This window comes from Falco peregrinus, chromosome 10 (assembly GCF_023634155.1).
Source record: "Falco peregrinus isolate bFalPer1 chromosome 10, bFalPer1.pri, whole genome shotgun sequence".
Classification (NCBI taxonomy): Eukaryota; Metazoa; Chordata; class Aves; order Falconiformes; family Falconidae; genus Falco; species Falco peregrinus.
Window position 1 is genome coordinate 16,326,895 of NC_073730.1, and position 21,951 is coordinate 16,348,845.

Here is a 21,951-nt window from a genome sequence, read left to right on the forward strand (position 1 = left end):
TAATGTTTATTTTTTCTCTATTTTTACTCCTCCTTGATTTTGTTAGAAAGCAAACTCACAAAAATTATTGTTATTCATGGCTTTTGGGAGCGCGACTAAAAATAAAATTTTGATGGCATTCCAATGTGTTGGTTGTTACCTGTAGTTTTGCAAGATAGGGCAATATTTTGTGGGTTTAATTCAACTTCAGGGAACTTCGATCAGGTGATGAGGTTTATTGATAGTTCATATAGTTAATTGCACAAATTTATAATATCGGGGATGCCAATCCAAGTGTACGTGTGGGTGTTTGACTGTCATCATTCTAATGCTGTGCCAGGAAGGTAATACAGTAAGAGTACTATCAAAAACAAATTTGTATGTATGTTTGAGAAGGTTCAGGGGAAAGAAAATAACTGTGTTAGCATGATAAGTAGTCACAGTTTGGGAAAGAATTCTTCCTGATGAGGTTGAAATTTCATTGCAAGGAGCCTTTTTTAGACACGGAAATATATTAGAGAGATCCCCACCCCACTGGAAAAGTGGCCAACTACAGTTCATGAGCTGCTGCGCATAGCTCCTCTGTGGAGACTTGCCTGTTGAGATACGAGTTGTGACTTGTGAGCAGAAAGGTTGTTGGCTTTCTGCGCTGTCTGAGAGTGTTACACATTAAGTATGTGAGCCTGGAGGAATGCCTGACACTAAGGCACCAAATGATCAGCAGGTTCTTTTTGAACTGCTAGCGTTTTTTCTTTTTGCCCCTTTTTGCAACTGCAGCAAGGACAACCGATTGCAGAAGGTATAATTATCAGATGAAATGTGTTTTGTTGAGGAGGAGTATGCCCATTCAGCTGACTTCGACTGTACACGTCTCTGTCATTACAGATTTGTCATCCAACTCAAAGATTGTTATTGGTGTCAGTGATTTTCAGTCAGAGATATTTACCTTTTTTCCCATGTTTTTCTGCGTAGTAGGAACCAAAGCGTCACAGACATCACTCCACAGCAATTGCCTCTTGTATAAAGCTGTATAATTCACAAAGTTAAGATCCTGTTAGAGCTAATCTAAACCTCTTTTATCTGTCTCACGATGAGAACGGTCAGGGTTGATGCTCGACAGGCAGTTGCTAGTCCTACACTGCCCTCTGCTGGAGAAAACAACACTGTAAGTGTATTTTTTTTAATCGAGTTTTTCATAATAATTTAATTAGTCTGTAGCCTGACTGTTGGAAGTTGGTTGCTTTTTTTTCTCCAGAGGCACAGAATGGGGGGAAAGATTCTCCCTGCCACTAGGTTATAGAAGTAGACCCTAGAGGGAACTTGAGAAATTTGTTGGGTTGTCGCTGAGATTGTTAGGCTAATGTTCAGATTTGTTCAAAATCTCCAGCAAAGAGATTCCATACCTTCCCAAGATAATCTGTTCTACCTCCCAAACTGGATTAGTCTGATGGTCTTTTCAGCGTTACTGTGGATAAGTTTTTCCTAAAATGTGATGTAAGTCATCTTTTTTGCATGTACAGGTGATTTTTTTTTTTCTTTGTCCATCTCTTCTTTGTTATCTTGATTTAATTTTCTAGTGGGATAAGTTTTGACTTTTGCAGTAAGTTGGACAAACTATCTTGTCTTACACTTTTAAAATCCTGTTTTGGTAGTGGTCAGGTTCTGGATAGTAGAATTTTTTTCTTCAGGCTTATTCCAGGCTTGTTTCTTACAACACGTGCACTTTCTCTACTTAGAAGGGGTAAATACTTCTTTAAGTTATTCCTAAAAGCTTTCAGCCCAGGGAAATTTGAAAAGTCTTAAGGAGTTACATATGTAATTGAAATTCAGCAGCTCTCAAGTAGTTAATTCCCCTAAAATAATTATGAGAATCTTGCCCTATTTATTTGGAGTTAATGAAAACTTGTTTTATTTGATAGAATGCAATTATCTGTAATTAGTGATGGAACCTTACACCCAAGTTTCAGTATTTTGTCCTGTTGAATTTTGTTTGACCAACAGCCTAGTCTCTGAAAAGATGAGTCAGCAGTTCTCTAATCGTTTGGGTGCAAAGTGATGAATAAAATCCTGCGTATTTACTGAAACACCAGCTTAGAAGTACGATTCTACAACTCTGCAAGACAATGCACTTTTCAGCCTACTGTCCTAGTTCCTGGTTTGCTAGTAGAGAGATTCCTGAGTTAGCTTGTTACTGTTTGGGGCTTTCTGTTCATTCTCAGCCCCTAATTCTGAATGACCTGATTAGCTCTAAGATCTGGGTTATTTGGGGGGTGGGTGGGGGGGGCGGGGGGGCATGGTTCGTTTGGTGGTTGGGGTTTTTTCCAGCATACTTGGAGGAGGGATTTTTTTTTTCTTTATGAATGATAATCCTCATATTAATTCAGTCAAACGGATAGTGGCTCTCTAATTATTCTGGCCTGTGTTGTGAAGTCTTATAGCAGTGGCTCTTGCATTCCCTTTTCCTGATACTGAAAGGGAGTTCAGGGAATTTTGCTTATGAAGCACCATCTGTAATGCTGAGTATGCTTGGGTAAATCTAAAATGTTGGTAATTCTTAGAGCGGCACGCATGCTTTCTATTCGCGTGTGAAGAGTTAATCTTACATTTGTCCTATCATGAATTCAACCCTGTTAATATCTGCGTTCTACTTCTTGTATTATTCCTCATTAACTCTTAAATTATGTGTGATCTGGAGCCATGAAAAGCCACTACATATACACTGAGACTGCACTGAGCTTTGAGTTGAAAACTATCTGTAAAATTACTTTGCACTAATTTCCTTGGAACCAGTAGTAATCCTAGTGGCAGTAATTACTTAGTCGATCTTTTCAAGATCTTTGTTCGATGATCAGTAACTACTGTCAAGCCTTATTCACAAATGAGAAACATAAGCTGGAAAGGTCTGAATCTGAAACACGGGATACAAGTTTTGAGGTGCAAAGAAATGTTCTTATTTTGTCTCTAGCAATCTTGTGAAACTTGGTTTTAAATGAATTACCCTTTTTCTCCAAAATAATAATGCCTGTGGCTCTCACGTGTTGACAGTTATATGTTGCTATTGATAATATTCCCAAGTCAAAATGACGGTGTCAGTGAAAGAAAACGCTAGTAAATGGTGACATGCACTTAGTTTTCAAAGAGAGAAAAAAGGGTAGCTTTTACTTCTAAGACATTGCTTGGTTCACCTTGATTTGTGATCCTTTTTTGCTGTAAACAGAGCTATTGTATCTTCTGTCAGACACTGTGATTGTTGAAGTGACTGATAATTTCTGACAAACAGTGCTTTTCTGTATGGCATTAAGCCAACGTGTCATCCTGGACCCAATTCATTGCATCGCAGTTGGCACTGTATTGCCTCACACCGCCAGGAAAGATCATGCCATTTCCCACAAAAGCGGTACCTATGGCAAAGAGAGAAAAGTGCCAAATTATATCGTCCTGCCCCGTTTTTTCTACCTCATCTGTAGTGAACGTTTTCTCTGTATTGGTATGAGCAACCCCATATGCATAATGAGAAGGATCTGAAGATTTGAGTGGAGACTAAGGAGTAAACTTAATCTATTATAAAGTTAGTTTGGTTTTCTTTCAGTTTTCAATTTCTGTGCAAAGACTTTTTTCAGTTGATGCAAAGAGAAGAAAAACATCTGTCTGTGTGATGGCATCAGCTGGAATTCTTACTGCTTACAGTAGGCTTTTATATACATATATGAATAGGTGTGTATATATACAAAAGGGATGAGTGTCACACAGAATTTTACCGCTTTTCATGCGAGATACTTAAACTGTTAGTAACAGCAGAAATCTGTCTACAGTCTACCATCTTTTGTGTTGATCTTTTCTTAACTGTTGCTGAGCAGCTGTCTCTCTTGTGTGAAATACTTTTCTATTCATTTTGGGCTTTCAGTGTTGTTCCATAAGGAGCTGTGCTTTAAAGAGGATAGTTACTTGATATTGTTGTATCCTTTTCATAATTTTGAAGATGGACTAACAGCAAAAGCTAAGATACGGAAATATCTAGATTTAACTCTTTCATAGCAATGCCTTACTGAAGTTGGGGTTTAAATGTTTATAAGCATGTGAACCACAAGGGGGGGTGAGAATATAGCTTGTGGAAGGCAGGTTATTAACAAGCATTTCAGGTGCTCCTCCTAATAAAGCCCATGGAGGTAAAGCTCCCAACCTCTTGGAGCTGTGTCTGTAAACAATAATTAGAGTCAGACTGGTACATTGCGTGTGTCTGTACGTCTTGCCTCTTTTTGGAGACACACTGTTTACATACTGTTTGGCCTGTGGAAAGAGCAGCAGAAAGAGCATTGGTACCTTTCCGTTGGGATGCCATCTGTTAATGTGTGCTGTCAAAGGAGCCCATTTGTCCGAGACTTTTGTATGTCAGATACCATTAGAAACTAAGCACCTACAAAAAAGAGGGAGTAAAAATGTTATGTTGGCCATCTAGAATACCCAGAGGTCATTTGCCTCCATGCCCTCGGATTGTTCCGTCAGTAAAATGTAGAAAAGGAGGTGTATGAGCTGAGGTGACCTTGCAGCTTTTGCTTCATGAAAGTGTATTGTGCAAAAATGCGGAAGGGAGACAGGCCTCTTCAAACCCATACATGCTGCTAAAGAATTCTGAAAAACTAAGCTCTGATGGAGCTGAAGCAACTTGTGAGTTTTATTTTCGAGTGCTACACATCCAAAATCTCCCTTTGCATAAAAATGAAGTATTTCAGGATATTCAGGACTTCTAGATGAATAGTTGATTTTGAAATGTGTACACTTACCCTGGTGAAGTAACAGAATTATTTTATCTTTGAATTATATTTGGGATTGGTGTAAATCTCAGGCAAACACTTTACTTTGACAGGACTGGGGAGGCTTTCAAAAACAGAAATCTGAAGTTAGTGATGGAGTTAATGGCATCTTTTTATATGTGAGAGAGCTCCTGTACGCTGTCCAACAAAGCTGAAGTTAGACTAATGACAGCTAAGTCAGCAGGAAAGAGAAAAAGATATGGGCTATAAGTTGTGATGTAATTCTGAAGAAAAGGAAATTAATGCATTTTTGGTTTGGTGGGGTTTTTTTTCAATCCAGGGAATAAATTGAAGGAAAGATGAGAGAGACGTTAAAGAATTGCTTTGTGTTTGTACATGGGTTGGCAGACGGTAGATGGAGCTCAGGAATATGTATACTAGTTTTTGGTAGGATCAATGAAACCTGCTGATGGCTTCTTAATAGGAAGATGACGAGTCAGAAAACCAGGCCTGTTGACAGATAACTTTAAAGTCTGTATGTTTTAGTTACCAAAGATCGTATTTTTCAAAGGTATTTGGACGTCTTAAAGTGCAAATTAGGACCTAGTAGGAAGCTCATAAGCAGGTTGGGTGCTTATTGTAGCTGCCAATCTGGGTTTTTATATGAGTCAGATTTTCAAAGCAGATTGAAAACGAAATAGATGCAAATTCTGGTTTTTTCACTATTCCTGTACAACAGCAGCACATTTCTGACTTTGCCTCACGGAACTGCGGGTAGAGAGGAGGAGGAAATTATGCTGACTCTCCCATACCACGCCCATGGAATGCAAACAAGTGTAATTACGGTTGCAGCTGTATCTATTGATTTATGATCGTAGGCTGCAGCAACAACAGCCTGCAGGAAGTGAGGTTACAGAAGAGAACATAAAAATATCGGTTCTATTAAGAACTGACACAGGAATGGTAGGACATGAGCTGGGTTGTGGGACTTTATGCGCCTCTAGACAGTTGAGTTACAAACAGGTAAAAAAAGTAAGCAGCACTTTATGACAGTGTTGTCATCTGCTTGCTTCCACTTACTCTACGCTTAAAACAGCTGTAAGCGGTTGGGCACTACCTGCATTTGGAGGCATCCCCCACAGAACGTTGTTAGAAGCAATGGGCCGTGTCTGGAGGACTAAGTACTTAAAACTAAACGATACTGGACATTGAGAAGATGTTGTTTGCGTGGACAAATTATCAGTTGCCTCCTGTTTCCTGACTTTTTCTTATATTAAAAAGAACTGATAACTTGTTATAGAGAAAATTCCTGTGTATTAAATGAAGAATGTTTCAGTCTGAAGATTTAAACACTTTTATTTTCTTTCGGGGTTGTTCTTTCAAATTTTATTTGTATTGTGCTTCATTAAAACCTTACAGGTGCCATTTTACAGCCATAGGCACTCGCAGCCATAGTTAGATTACATATGCACTGTGTGACTGGGACTTAGCTCTATTCCATATGATGTCATTAGTACAGCGACAGGGAGCAGCAGCACGTACTGGATTGGCTGTGTGCTGTATCAGATCAAATTTATGTTGTTGACCCTTGTACAGAACACCATGCCTTCTTTCATTTACAGCTGCCTTTCTGCCTGGATTGTTTACTTTCATTTAGCGGAGAGAAATCTAAAGCATTACATGTGTTTCACTGAATATTGTCAGGCTGATTTAAGTGCTTCAGTGATTAGTTGATGCGGTACAAAGTAACAATGGCAAGCCACCAATTCCCTCATCTAATTTAGTCTGAAATTATTTCTCTGTAATATCATAAATCATAATTCTGCGTGTGAATTATAAGCACTTCCATGAACATGAGTGGTATTTAGTTCAAAATAGCTTCTTGTAGATCTGCAGACTGTTTTGATAACCTCAGACTGCTTGTGAGTTTTCAAGTGTTTATATTTTTTATGGAGTTTGGTTGCTTTACTCCAGCCACTTACAACTTTGAAGCCAAACAATTTTTTTTTTATTTTTTTTTTTTTTGCGGTGAGACAAAAAGAAACCAAGCCCCTGTAAAGAAGTTATCCCTGCATTCTATCTTGTTTAACCTGTACAATAAAATAACCTAGGGTTCCCCCAGAGCAAGTTCACACTATCCAGCGCAGAGGCTTCAAGCTCCTGCATATGCAATGTGCTATGAGTGGAGTAGACAAAGTCTAGGTGTGTCAGGGAAACAGTCCCAATAATGCAGTGCTGGGTAAGTGTAATTTAAACCAGACCACAAAAACATCCTAAATAACTCCAGAGGCTTTGTAATAATACAAATGGGTTTGGCAGAGACACCTTAATTTCTGTTACTGATGGACAATTAGGAATTCAACACTGAATATATAATCAAGTGTCCCTAAACTCATGTGGTCTTGAATTCTATGAATTCAGAAATCCTTTCTTAGTAAACTTAGTTATCAAACGCACTCTAGCCATCCATCCTTTCAAACAGACGGAAGGACTATCAGGTATTTTAATATTCATGGCAAGAATCTTTGAAAATGAAGAAATTAAGTTGATGGCTGATCTGTTGATGCTGGAGAGCATTATAAATACATCGATAGATTGACTTAGCTGAAATAATGTATTTGGTGTTTCTGAGGTGCAAGAAAGAGGTGGTTTGTTTCTCATGTGCAGTCTTAAGAACCCAAAGCACCAGCAAAATGTCACAGGACAAGAGAGTGAAAATGTGGCTAAACCATCCTTTGTTTCTCCGAGTCACTATTTACAAGTGTAAATCTTACCTACGTATGAAGTGTAATTTGGGGCACCCTGAATGTTGTTCTTGACCATGCTGGCTGAAAACAGCTCCGTGATAGCCAGCAGGGGAGGAACTATCATACTGTCACCCAGATACATACTCGTGTGCTCTTTGAGATTCCTTCCAGTACTCTTTTTATTTTCATACTGCTGTATCACAGTGTCATGCAAAGGGTTCTGGTTCTGACTCTTACGAATGTGTCATCCATTCATTGAACTACACATGCAGAAGTCATGTTAACCTTTAATAAAAACAAAAATCCCATTAGTTTTGTTTTAAAAAAAACAGATTCAGTATCTAAATAAAGCACCCTCTTTCCTGCCAGTTATACTGTTGATAAAAAGTGTGGGCAGCTGCTATATGAGATTGTACAGTATTATTTTTTAAGGTTCATTTTTTTGTGGCATGGTACCGTATTAGTTTTTAAGGTTCATTATTTCTGGCATTCTAACAGCATACATAATTTTTGATTCTTTATTTACTCGGTTACAGACAGGAAATAAGGAACTGGCAATTACCATTTGTAATTTATGCCCTGCTGTTCATGTTGAGCTGTGGATGTACACTTAAACTTTTTTCACTGCTGCTTAGTAACAAGCCTTTCAAATGAAAAATAGACACACCTCCACTGAAAACGTATTAGGCCAAATTTACTTTCCAGACTGAGCTATGCTATTCCCATTGAAGGGAGTAGATTGTGCCTGCAATCCAGGGGATCTGTTGAAGATATACTAATTACGTCCCTTTGTTCTCAGTAGGGAAAAGACTAGCGGGGGAATCTAGGTCCTGTTGGAGAAGGTTTGGGAAGATGATTCATGTGCAAGAACTTTATTCTTTGCTTGCCTTGTGTTTTTACTACTTGTTGCGGGGGAAGGAACCATATTGATAATTATATCATTCAAACTAGACCAATAGAACTATATCCGTAAGTATCCATGGGTAAAGGAATTATACAAGAAGCTGTAAAACTAACAGGTCTTTCTGTAAGATATGAATGTACGCATAAAGTTATCGAGGCTTGGGGAAATATGCATGTGTTAGCTAGTGAACTAGAATAATGGTTGGATTTGCAGTCTAGAACTTGACGAAGTAAGAAAACACAAGTACATAAAGGATACCGCATTCTGTCTGTTGTCATATTGTCTATTGTGCTACTATGGGGACTTGGGTGTTGTTTTTATTTTTATAAAGTACTTCATGTTGAACTCTTAGAACTGCCAGTCTAACCCTCAATTTTTTTGAGAGCTGTGTGTGTGGGGGGGTTATTCTTGGTGATGATTGAGAACCTCTGTCTAAATTCCAGTGTAGGTTTACTCATTACTAGGTCATAATACTTCTTGTCCCCCCCCCCCCCCTTTTTTTTTTAAACTGCATAAAGATCTCCTCTCCTTTTTGGAACTTGCTTCTAATTCTTTTCAAAGCAAAAGTGGCCCAACTTATTTTGCTTTGCTAAACCATTTGGTTTCTGCTGCCAAAATCAGTTGTCCTAATAGCCCTTCTTGTCACCTGCTGTAGGTTTGAGTTATTTGTCTTGATAGTTTCTGTTCGTAATATCCAAATGAAACTTCAGCGTATTGTTCAGTGATGCTAATACTTCCTTGTCACCATTATAAAGCAGAAACGCCTTAGTGATACATCCTTGAATTTAATTTCCCTTTTTGTCATTCCCCGGCTGCCCCTATACATTGGATTTGGGTGTTATACAAGCTTCATGAAGAGTCTTCAAAAATATAGTCCTTGATGAGATGTCCTCCCACAGTACCAAAAAACTCCAGACAAGAAGTCACAACTGAGGCTTTAGTGTTTGGACTTCTGCAGGCTATCTTTTCATCTTCTTTTCTCTGGCTACCTGCTAAAGCGATCCTCTGAATTTCCTCAAAGTGGAAAAAATAAATTAAAATATACTGCAGCATAGAGTAGAGAGAAAAGGAGGATACTTTCACATTTTTACTATTTTATCTGCTCATTCATTGTCTGAGTTTATCATAAACTACTTGGAGAGGCATTTCCTCTCCCCACCTATAGCAGGACTCCATCTTCAAAGTAATTATTTTCAGCTTCTTTTCTGAGCCAATACTTCCTTCGTTTTCTTGCCAGGATAATGTATTTTCAGTCCATTTAACGCTCCGATCTAACATTCCTACAGTTTTCCTTTTCTCAAGAGTCACAAGCATAACATCTTCAACATATGGCCAGGTAGTGCGACGAGCTTGATGAACGTTCTGGGTTTAGTGCTTAACTTGGTGCTAGGTATCTGCAAACTTAGGTGGTCAAACAGGTAAGAGAACTTTACACATCACACTTCCTTTTCCTTGTGATCAAGCCTGAGGTTTCTTTCTCTTTTTGACTGGGCTCTCCATCCCACTTGCCTTGAAAGGCAGTGCACATTTGATGTCTTTTCTTTGCGCAGTGCTGCTGGTTGGTTTATGTGCCAAGTCCCGTTGCTCGGTGCAGGCGCTGAAGTACTGTCATTAGGTGAGAAGTATTGCCTTGCAAGTAGTACCCGAGGACATCAATAAGCATTTAATATATGTGCCTTCCTAACTATGGAATATTTTTGTTGCTGATGAGAAGAGAAGAAGTAACTCTTCCTTTTAACCACTCCTTGGGACTAATTTACTTCCAATCTAAGATCTGAAATACCTGTGATTTCCAGTCTTTTTGGTGCCCTCCAATTTATAAATGACTGATCTCTTCAAAGTTTCTCTTTGTTAAACTGTTAAAGGCTTTCTTGTACCCCTCAATCCAATGCATTTTGTTTCCCTTCACCAAGTCTGTTAGCTGGACTGCTATGGAGGTGAGCTGTTCTGTCCAACAGCTATTATAATTAGCCAAGTTATTTGCCTTTTTTGCTTTCGTTCTTGAGAGGGCCTTTGAGGTATGTAGGACAGATTCTTTGCTGGTGAGTCAGTAAGTTATGGACTATGCTGTCCAAGAGAGAAGAATCACAGGCATAAATAAAACTGCTGCTTTTTATTTTGTTTTAGTGTTTATTTTTACTTTGCCAAATAGAGGCGTTCTTGAATTCAGTTCTTTCTCTAGCAGTTTGCACAGTCCCATGGGACTATCACCTTGATAGTCTTGACTGATAGCTTTAAATACTAAATGTACCTTAGTTGTGCCACTAATACTGACCATGCTGACAGTGTTGGTTTTGTGCTATTTTTTCCAAGGACTGTTTGCCAGAAGCTTCCTAATTAAAAATAAACAGATCTATCATTTTCCTTGGTTACCAAAGGATGTAATTCTTATTTGAGTATGAAGACTAACAGTTGTCAAACAGTAATCAACTGCTTTTCCTCTTCATTTTTTTTTATTTTATGTGTTTTATGTGTGTATTACTGATGATGCAGATAAAAGATGTTGCATGATTGAGCTGGAGCAACTGATTCAGCCTTTATCAGCACGGGGAGACAGTCAGGCATTGTATCTCATCAAGAAGAGAGGTTTGCCTTGAGCTGATGGCTTAAATACATCTCTGAGCCAAGGGACACCAAGATAGAGCAGCTAGGATTTTACTGGTGAGTGAAACAGATCACATGAGGATTCTGGCCCTCTCTATATGGCATGCTGGACCAAGCGTGCCCGCAGCCACTGAATCGGTAGTATCAGCTTCAGCTGTGGAAAGTGTCCTGGACTGATACGTGAGTAGGGGGGTGTAGCAGCCCTGGCAGGCAGTGGTGATAGTAAAGAGCTTGCTGAACCTCTGAAAACTGCTAACAGTGGCTCTTTATCTTCAGTCTTGGGGAACCACAAACAGCAGAACTGAAAATGCCGAAGGATTATAATGTTTTTCAAATGCTGATTGCAGCGCTTTGCTGCTTTTATCATCGTAAGTCTATTATCAGAGTCAAGGTAGGTGCCTTTTTTCAGTAACAGTAAATACGCAGTGTGCTAGTCAGTAATGCTTTTAGGTTTTGTTCAGAAGTATTTGTTTTTATACGATGGTTGGGTACAGTGTGTTTCTGTTCTAAAGAACATCTTTGTAATTCGGCATTGTTTCAGAGAGAAGCTTAAACAACTTTCAGTTTTATGAGCCTAAAGCTGACTGTCTTCATGTTTAGGCACCAAGATAAAAAAGTTGCCCTGGTTTCAGACTCGATGAAGTGAATTTTAGCAAAGTTTCAAGCTTTCAGAATTTAACTGATCAGACCACTCGGTTCCCGAACTTTTTCACTTGCTTACTGAAAGCATAGGCAGTTGTGCTCAGAAGCTCAGGTTTTTTAAGCACTTCAGATAATTTTGGACTTGTCCTTATTTTTCAGAACTTTTTAAATTACAAAATACATGAACACATGTATACTCAGAATGGTTTGGGTTGGAAAGAACCTTTAAAGATCATCTAGTCCAACCCTCCTGCCATAGGCAGGGACACCTTTTACTTTTTACAAAAATGCACTGTATGCGTTACATGCAAAGAAAAAGCCTTTATAAACATTTTGAGCCACACTTACAGAAGTGTCTGTGTCACTTGGGAATTGAATTGTAATCAGGTGGGGTATCTAATTACTGTTGAGGATCTGTGAGCTATATGTAAACTTTTAAATCTTTTTATTTAAGATGTATGAATTGTTCTTTGAATAACGAAGTGTCAGCTCTGTAAGACACTGTGTGTAGCTTTTCAGGAGCACTTGCAATGAGGAAGGATGTGAAGGTTGCTATTTTCTGGCCTGTTGGCTTTCAAACTCTGATGGAGGCACTTAAAAGTGGGGAACAGCTGTCCCTCTTCTCTCTCCTCCAGTGATTTAGCCTTTTAACTGTCCATTTCTGAAAGCGGGGTGTGGGGCTCAGTCTTTTGGGCACACTGAAAAAGTGACTCTGAGACTGGCTTCTCTGTCACTGGGACAAATGTCAGAAGTTATCAGAACAGAGTGCTAAAGGTGCTGTCCTGTTAATGTAATTGATTTTCATTCCAGTTTTAAGCATAAGACTTAATCTTCTGTTCTAAAACGTCTTTAAAATGACATTGGGTTTTGTTGTTGGCTGTCAGAACAGTTACAAAACCGTTGTTCTTGACCATACATGCCCTTTATTTAACTTGGCATGAATTTCTAATACCTAAAATAACGGTGGTGTTGTCATGGCAACTTTCCATTTAGTCTAATCCATATAGTCTCTAGAGAAACTGAAACATTAATAGTGTTTGCTGTATGGAGGGTAAAAAATAAAACCTTTTATGTAGAAACAAATTACAGCTGGGCTCTTTCAAAAATAAGGTTCTATTTAAAGAGATTTGCAGCATTTAAAATAGATTTGAATGCATGTGTTCCAGCATGCAGATTTAGCATTAGTTGAATCTGATGAACTGCTATTTTAAGAAATTCTGATGGTAGGGAACCTGGGGTGTGTTTGCTGAAGAGAAAGTGGCTGTAGGTACAGAAACAGCTGGTGCTCAAATCGAGTAAGGTCTGCACGCTGGGGGCAAATGAAATGCCAAAGTGCCTAGGCTCAGGTGTTCGTATCATCCTAAGTCATGGTCTTAATTTGTGAAAATGTACCACTTCAAGCAAAATCAGTTTGTGTAATTAGATGAGATTAATTCTTCCTTTTAATAGTAATTACAGTTGTAATGAAATACCAAACTGATCCATAAATAAGCATGCTGAAGTCTGCAGTTACCTCTGAGAGATGCAGATTTTTTGCTGCACCAAGATAAATTTGTTGCGATTATGTTGTCAGATTTAATTGAAATCAGTAGGTGGCCAAGCTCAGAGATGCCTCGTTGTGTCCCATGAAAGCACAGTAAACAGTACAGCACTCGAGCAGTCACGTTTTGCTGTACTTGATTTTAGCGTGTGAAATTAGGATCTCAATAGCAGATGTTTGGTTTGTTTTCCCATACATTAATAGAAAATATAAAGATTGGTGCAGAAGATCTGAACTTGGATCCACTCGTTCTTTAGTCATGATGTGTCAGTACCTTTTACGATCCCATTTGGTTTTAATAGCGGTTTATAGTTAAGGTCAGCTTCTACACTTGAGAAAAATAAAGGGAAACTTCAAGGCAAGGGGCCCTGTTTGGGGTTAAAAAAACCCCAAAGTGAAGAGAGAATTCTAAATTCTGATTTATGCTGCTCCCAAGCCAAAATATTGTTCTTTAATTTTTGCATTTTTTTGGAAGTTAAGAAAGACTATAAATCAGTGATAAACGGTGGACAAAAAATGAACAGGTCTAAATTAATAAAGTTAACTTTGCCACTAGATGGTTTTTTTCTAGCTAGTACGGTTGTCACAATTGGAGGGAAAGACCTTGAAGTTCAAGTATTTTCATTCTTAATTCTCTGCTGTGATTCACCCTCAGCTGAAGCTGTGCAAAAGGGGAAAGCCACTCAAATTAGCAGGACTGCCAAGTTTTAAAACTTGCAGCACATTGATCTAGCCCATTACTGGGTAATGTACTAATGCTATGAATGTGGCATGCGTAAGAAGCCTTTTATAAGCAGCTACTTATTGCGAGTGCCATCTCTTATCTTGGATGAATTGCAAACCCTTTTTATAGATAGTAGATCTTAATTAATGTTTCTTCAGTATGTGATGATCTAAATCTGTTTCACTGGCATCCTCGGGCTTCATGTATCCAGTTTCAGCATGTATGTGCAGGCAGTTGGATTTGATAACATGAGTTTACAAGTCATCACCACCTGGCATTATGGGTCTGCCTTTTTGATGTTACATTTGTTGTTGTTGGAGAAGACCAGATGGGAAAAGACTGACTTATCAAAATGATGTGAAATTTTTTATAGCTCCCTGAACTTTGATTCCCCATTGTCTTGCCTCTGACTTTGCGTTTTGATCAGTCTTACACTATTTAACTTCTTTCAGTTTCCCATGGTACTTTTATACAGTTTCTCAGACTTTCATTGCAGTATAACCCCTATCATAAATAGATAGACAGCACAGGGACCACTGGTGCTCTGTAAGCAGTTCCTGTTTGATGGGAATGGGAACATTCTACAGTAGCTATTTATACATTTAACTTTTTGGTATTACATTTCATTTATTAATTTCTCAGATTGAAACAAAAAAAAAAAACCTGCACAACTTCTAAAATCCTTTCAGTTTGGTAGTCAAAATCCCCAGAGTCAGAGTGAGGAGATCAGAGTCTGACTAACTCTAAACTCGGGGTTTCTCAGGATTCTAGAAATGTGGCTGTCCTCCTAGCTCTGAATGTGGTCACCTGGAAAATTAAGATTTGTTATCAGTGTACTGTTTAGTGGAAGGTGGGGGCAGAGTCCACTAGAATTAAGTCTTCCCATTACCTTCAGTTAACGGTAGACTGAACTTGGTACTAAAAGCCTTTTTTATTTTCCTCCTCCCAAACAGGTATCTCACTTATTAGTTAATTAAAGATGGCTGCTTTTCTGTGACTGTCAGACAGGTTATGTTGTTCAGAGTGGCAGACTGAGAAACGCGCATGTGATGGAGTTTATTTGGTTTTAAAAAGCTGTCATAGTCATGATGGAAGTTTTCATGGTGGTCTGTTATCTTTTCATCAGTAACCTCGAAAGTTGTCACCTAAACAAGCACGCAGAAATCTTGTGGCTTCAAAATTTCTATTCTCCAGTACTAATTAATCTCTCTGAGTAGTTTAAGACTTCTCACCTGTGTCTTGGGCATGGCGAAAGTTTATATTTGTTCTATGTATCAACCAACCAGTTAAACCACTAGAAAATAAAAATAAAATCCTGCAGAAGTTGGCAGTCATCTATGCAAAGAGACTTTAATCACCCATTTTGTACCTTCCATTGCTTACCGTAGCACTTGTAGTCCTGTGTGAACTTTGAGCTCTCTGGAAGATCAGAAAAACCTGCCCCTGTGAAGAACGTTGCCACAATTGTAGTTCAAAATGTCCAAGTTAATCAGAAAAGGGTTTCCTGAATTTAGACGCTCCCTTTTCCCCAGTAGTTCTTTCTTAAAAAAACAATTTCAGAAATAACTCTGTCCATGTGTTCTTGTCGCTTTAAGTTCTTGGCCAATGATACTATTTTTTTGTACAGGAGAAAGTGAGGACCAGCAAGAATGTTTTCCAATAAAGACGGAGAGTCTGGTTCCACATGGGTATTCTTTTATATGCCTAATGCAAATCTCTTGGTTTTGGTGCCTGATTAGTAGAGTTAAAAGTGAAATGAAATACATTTGTACTCACAGTAAATAAAATTAAAGCATAAATTGATGTAACCGTATATTTTAAAATGTTTGTGCTCATAGTGCCAGGCAGGCAGTCTGATCAGGATCACAGGAGCACAGGGCTGGAGACTTAAGGGGATCTCTGCAGTCAGCGAAGTGTGTCTTGATTCAGAATTGGAACTTTGACAATCAAGTGTTCATTTTCTGTATGAACAAGTTGATTGCTCTCTAGTGGTTTGGAAATAGAGGAATTTCATTAATTTTTCACTTTTCCAGATGTTTTTAGTGTCCTGTGTCTGTGCGTCCCCTCCTTTCTTTCTCCTTTCACATCTTTGTCTTCCCTCTTGGTATTTCCTGTCCCTGCCCAGCATCCCCTTCACATTTTCTGTTGATGGGTCTTTCTGTTAAATTAACCACTTGGCTAAAAGATATGTAAATCTCACAAAATTTAAGATTTTGCTGGATCACAAATCCCATCTCTCCACATTTATTTGGAGATTCTGTCGGACCTAGTGATTTTATAAGATCAGAAAGTTGTAGGTCAGAGTTCATGGTGCAGTTAAGCAAATGTAGCAGGGCTCCAGTGTTGGAGAAAAGATGTATTTGGGAGGAAGCTGTAATAGATTTGGTTTAGATAGATACAGTACATTTGTCAGAAGTTTAGGAAAGGTACTGGCTTGACTTATTTCATCACTACAATCACACTTCAGTTTTTACAGAGCTGTTCTCATTTGTCCCTAATAATTATCTCTCTCTCACCTTTCTTTTTTTTTTTTTTTTTTTTTTTTTCCCTTGAAACCTTCAAGGTAACAGGAAATCTGGTGATTCCAAGGCTGCCTGTTGGGCTAATTTAAGTATCATCTGGCAGAGCTTTGCAAAGCACCAGGAAGTAATTGAGAGTGGACGGAAACGTGGCCACCTTTAGTTGTGTACCTGTAACGGGCCTTGGCTGTGCTTTAAGTAAATAGTACCTCACCAGAAAGATGCAGAGAGAGGTGATAGGAAATTCTGTGTTATCAGAACTGAAAGAGATGATCTAGCATGACAGATTTTGGACCACTTCTAAACTGTATCTAAAAAGTAAAAGTCTTTCTCTCATAATTCAAGTTGTTAAAAAAAAAAACACCCAAAGAAACAAAAAAAAACAACCCAAAGCTAAACAAACAAGCAAAAACCCCTCACTTGATCACCTTAGAGAGAAGTTCATTAATAACAATTGATGTAAGCAATGAAAGCTGGAACACGTAAGATGCAACTTTGGGTATATATGTAGAAACCTGTGTGATGCTTCTCTCGGCTATTTTGATATTCCATTGGTACATGTACTTTACTGGAGTTGTTGCAGGTATGAACTGGAGATAGAATCCACTGCCAGCAGGCAACAGCAATAACTGTGGGACTTCCATTTTGTTTACCACCAAACTCGTACAGCAGATTGTTCAGAACAATTAAAAATTATTCTAATCTAATGTGACAAATTCAGCTAGGGTGATTGACACAAGGGCTTTGGATACAGCAAGTTTCCTTTGGAGAGTGTCAAACACCTGAATCAAAGTAACCCCTTAGATGCACAAACAACAGATTATTGTGAGAAATTCCCATTAAAATGTGTTCACAGGTTTCATAGGTGCAGCATATTGTGGTAGGTCTATGCCTTTAGAAAGATTGTATTTTGGTGTTCTACTTCCTTAAACTTTGATACTTTGCAGGTTTTGGAATGCTAGATTAGTATTTGCCTGAAAAAAATGTAAAATAATGTGTAACAGTAAGGGTAGCTTGTTACATCTGTAAGCACTGTCTGCTTTTAGTTCAATGGCCCTGAGGTAGGAATCCTTTATGAACTATAATAAACTTGCATGACGTTTATTTAAAACACTAAAATAACTGTACTGACTGGAATTTCCCCCCCCCCCCCCCCCCCCCCCCCCCACTTCTAAACTCTTGGCCCTCTAGATTTTCCATTGGGTATGTAAGTAGGACTGAGGACTTTTGCTGGAGGTTGATAATATTGTATTGCTAGATAGCTTTGTGTTTTTCTTTCAAAGACCTGTTCAGGAAAACTCAGGATGGCAGGAATATCTTAAAAATAATGCAAGGACTGGAAATAATGTGACTAAAATGTGAACATACAGTTCTGGAAAGCTCATACTTGGGGGAAGCTTTTTGTAGGTCAGAAAAAGCATCTGTGTTGGAAGAGTTCTGCTGACTTGATTTGCTTTTATATTCCAGGGTCTTTGACAGGGTTGTTACTATTTGAAAGTCTTAAAGAACTTAAACTGGAAGCTTCCCTGTGTCACTTCAGCTGCGTTTTATTGCAGAATAAACTTAAGTCTTTAGTTTTTGCCCTAGGTTTGTTAAAAATTTCTTTTTACCATCCACTTCACTATCTAGCTGTAAATGTAAATTCAGGTTTCTTTCAGTTCATTGGGTAGGAGCCAACAAAGAGTCTTGCACAAAAAGATAAAATTAGGACGTACTACTAAACGAAGATTGTTACTATGAAGTTAGTGCGAATTCACAGCATACTGTTACTGTCCGTGAAGTTTTGGGTTCTACTGGGAGATGAGGCTGAAATAACTGCATCGCGTTGTGTGGAACAGATCACCTTTTCTTTTGAAAGCAAGCCCACTGACATAGCTAGTTAGGCTTATGCTCTTCTTATTTACAGACTAACGTGCTTGTGGAGGCTGTGCCTGGAGTGATTTTTGAGCCCTTGGTTGCGTGTGATGTTCTGTGTCTGCAGAGAATCTTGCAGGACCAGAGGCCTTGGGTATGGCGTTTAACATAGAAAGGCATAGGCTGGTATGGCTACAGACAGTTCTTGGTCACGCTTCTCCTTTAACTGGCATAGGTTGTATAAGAACTCAGTCTCAGCCAACAAAAAATGGTCCAGGAAGACATGCTATTACTGAACTTGCTTACCTAGGCAGTTTTCCCCCTGTATATTTCGGGATTTGTGCTAGCCACAGGAGGATTTCTATCAAGCTCAGAGTTGCAGAAGGGTTACTTAAGTATGTTCGCTTCATCTCAGGAGATATCTGACCTCTGGCAATCAGAGTGTGCTCAATGTGGTAGACCGTGGCAGAGAGGATTTTGAACAAACCAATAATCATGAATGTTAACAATTTAGTTGGTTTGGACTCCTTAAGTGTTTTTCTTGTTGTGTTGCTAGATGTAATTCAAGTGCAGTATGTGTCTCATTATGTTCGTCTGAGTAGTGAAAAATCCATTTAACCACCAGAAGAAATTCTAGGTTTCTCTGCTGAGTTTGTACTTCATGTGTATCTGTAGCTTGATCATCCTGTTTTTTAAGATAATTCATGTCAGTAAAATGGATTAAATTAGTCCATACGCAAAGACCTATAACTTTTTGTTGGCTAAGAATGTAGCTCTCCTAAGCAAATTCAGTTATTGCATCCGTGTGCTACAGTCTGTGCCATTTACCATGGCTTTGCCTACCACTGAGATACAGTGAGATGCTTTTGGAATGATGGTATCAATTTGTACAGTAGCTTTGGGGTAGCTTTGGGGTTTTTAAGATCCGTATTCAATCGAAAGCATCTTTTAAAAACTTAAATACAGTCCACATTAAAGTAGCATTTCCTTCAAGAAGATCAGCAAAATGCTCAGCTGTGCACGTGATAGGTTTGTGTACCATTACAACTGAACGCTGCTGTTGAGACTGGAGGGGTGCTTTAAAAGTTGTCTGGCCACTTCCCCACGTGGTCAGGGGCAAGGTGCTCTTGAGAAGTCTACTCTCAGTTTGTGTGCCCTTCGCTCTACCTTCAGCTTATTGCAAATGTTGTAATTCTGGCTATCGTTCTGTAAGATGTGGCAGTAAAATGGCCGTTAATCCAGGAATCAACCCCGTCAGCTTTAGATGGGTACCCCGCCGTGTGAGTTGGGAAGCGAAGGTGGCAGGCCTGTGCCACTAGGCCTGTAGCTGCGCGAGCCTGACAGGTCACAGAGGTTTGGAGCGGAACGGGGATTTTTGGCCATGTTTTGATACTTCAATATGCTTTTGGACTTGAGACCTTACCAGACCTCTGCTATGGCTCTTTCTACACCCAGTAACTTGATCTCTTCACATGGTACATGGTTTTATCAAAGAGCCCTTGCAGTGAAGGTCTGTTCTTTGTGGCATGGTTTCCTCCTGTACAGACTTTTCTTCTTGTAAAGCTTGGGAGGAGTTGGTGAAAGACCTGGACTGTACAAAAGCACAAAGGATTTACTCTTTGTTGAAAACGCTTGTCCATTGAACCGCATTTGTATGGATAAATACCACCCCGTTATGGTTTACAGAAGCAAAACAGAGGTGAAAAGTGATTCTTTACCAGGTTGTTTTTATCTTTTACCTTCCTGTATAAGCCACTGTGTTCATTTGTTATTTGTTGAAGAGAAGCCTTAGTTTTCCCCGAGAAAAGCAGAGAAGAGGAGAAATCTCAGAATATCTCTGGGCTCCCAGCATGTTAATATAGTCTTGGCAGCAGGATGCTGCTTCTGGCACTATTCCACCAAAAATCTGCTGTCTAGTAATCTGTTGTAATTCAGTCTGCTTGGAATTGCAGGGAGGATTGTTGAAAGAAGTGCTAAATGTATGTCACCTGCTCCCACGGTCGGGTGCTGTGAGTACTCAGTACGAAGAAGAAAATGCTATAGGGAGCAGTATTCACAGAAAGCATAGGATCGGTGGGCAAGCATTGCCAGTTCTTTTTTTAAATAATGCATGTGTTGTGTGTTTACCTCAGCGTGCTCTCTCCCTCTCTTTTTTAAAATGCACTTTGTTTTAAGAGAGGGTATACTCTGATTCTTTGTTCGATGCAGAAGATGTTCATTGCAATGAACCTGTTCCTTTTGGGTATGTTAGGCTTTTGAAACTCTGCAGCAACAGTAAAGATGGGCTGGAGCCTTGTAATAAATTGGAGAATGTAAGGAAGCCCAAAGACTTCCCTCTGCTGAGTGCTTATGAATGAGTACGTGACAGCTCTCTAGAGAAGATACTGCACCTTACTTTGGTCGCAGCACTGCATGTACAAGAAGGACTAATGAGCTAGAGTAGTCTACCATGGAAGCTGTACTCCAAGAAGAGATGAAGATGGAATTTTTCCAGAAAGTCCTGTAGTAGTTGTATAGGAGTGATGGAGATATCTCCAAGCAGATCTCGTGCTTTTTGTGCTAAGGGGCAGCAGGAGCTTTTTTTCTCTTAAGAGTGGAAGGTCTTGGACATGCAGGTTTAATGACCATTAGAAGCAAGCCCTTTAAGGTTGAAAATTTACTTTGGCAAATTGTTTTTTAGTGCAACAGAAATATTGAACAACTATCTATGTCCAGGTTAGGCTGTGTTGATGCATTGGGAATATTCTTAATTGGATTGTTTCATCCATCCAGTTGGGGGTGGGGAGGGGGAAATCTGAATTTAAAACAAAAGTTTAAACAGAAGGAAGAATATTGGAGCAGGGCATTTGGGTCCAGCTCCATTTTTTTGCAGTATAGTTAGAATTCTTATTGGGAGAGGAAGTAAGAGAAGTGACTTTGTAGGTGTGTCATTGTTAGCTTGGTGTACAGACAGAACACTTTGCCTCTGTTCCGTGCAGTGTATAACAATCACGTTATCTCACCGAATGCTGGATTTTGCAGATACAGTCTAGAGAGCGAGGCCAAGCCAGCCTGCTAAAGCAGCACCCGCATTCCAGCGGCTAGTGCAGATCATGTGATGGATGTTATAACCCAGGTAAAATGTTAATCACTAAACTTGGCACAGTTGAAGCTTTTAATCTTTTATTGTAGTTTTCTAGGGAGAGGCAAGTTATGGACAACAGCCCAGAAAAACTGAAGAAGGAGTTAGAGGAAGAACTACAGCTAAGCAGTGAAGACTTGCGTAGCCATGCCTGGTACCATGGACGTATTCCTCGGCAGGTACGTGCCAAATCTGCTTTGAGATTTATAGACAAGCAGAGGTGCACTAAAGTACTATACACACCTCTGATATCTGCATTAACTCTGTAGAAATGTAACGCTTGTTTGTGTGAAAGCTATGGTATTTATCACAGCTTGGCATAAAACAAGGTTGAGGAGGGGTTCAGGGCAGACACTGGTGGAAAAATACAGGTGTTTCAGGACTTGTGTTCACTGAATAAAGGTGGAACTGGAATTTAAGCTTTATTTGAGAATGCTTTCCCCACATATTGGTCAGACAGGCTGACATTAATTTGGTTCAGTATTCTTAACTGAAGTGAAAGTGTTCTTATTTTCTTCCTTGAATTTGGGGGAGGAAAAAAACCACAACAAAATCTGTGCAGAAAC

General features: G+C 39.2%; 1 protein-coding gene across 7 annotated transcripts in view; it reads left to right on the forward strand.

The window, feature by feature from the left end:
• BCAR3 (BCAR3 adaptor protein, NSP family member) overlaps nucleotides 1-21,951 on the forward strand; it is a 116,248-nt gene that overhangs the window by 82,315 nt on the left and 11,982 nt on the right. For all 7 annotated transcript variants that reach the window (XM_055815540.1, XM_055815539.1, XM_055815541.1 and 4 more), the window contains one exon: nucleotides 21,436-21,564. In XM_055815540.1, the coding sequence (XP_055671515.1) occupies nucleotides 21,436-21,564 (129 nt within the window). The remainder of the gene's footprint in view (nucleotides 1-21,435; nucleotides 21,565-21,951) is intronic.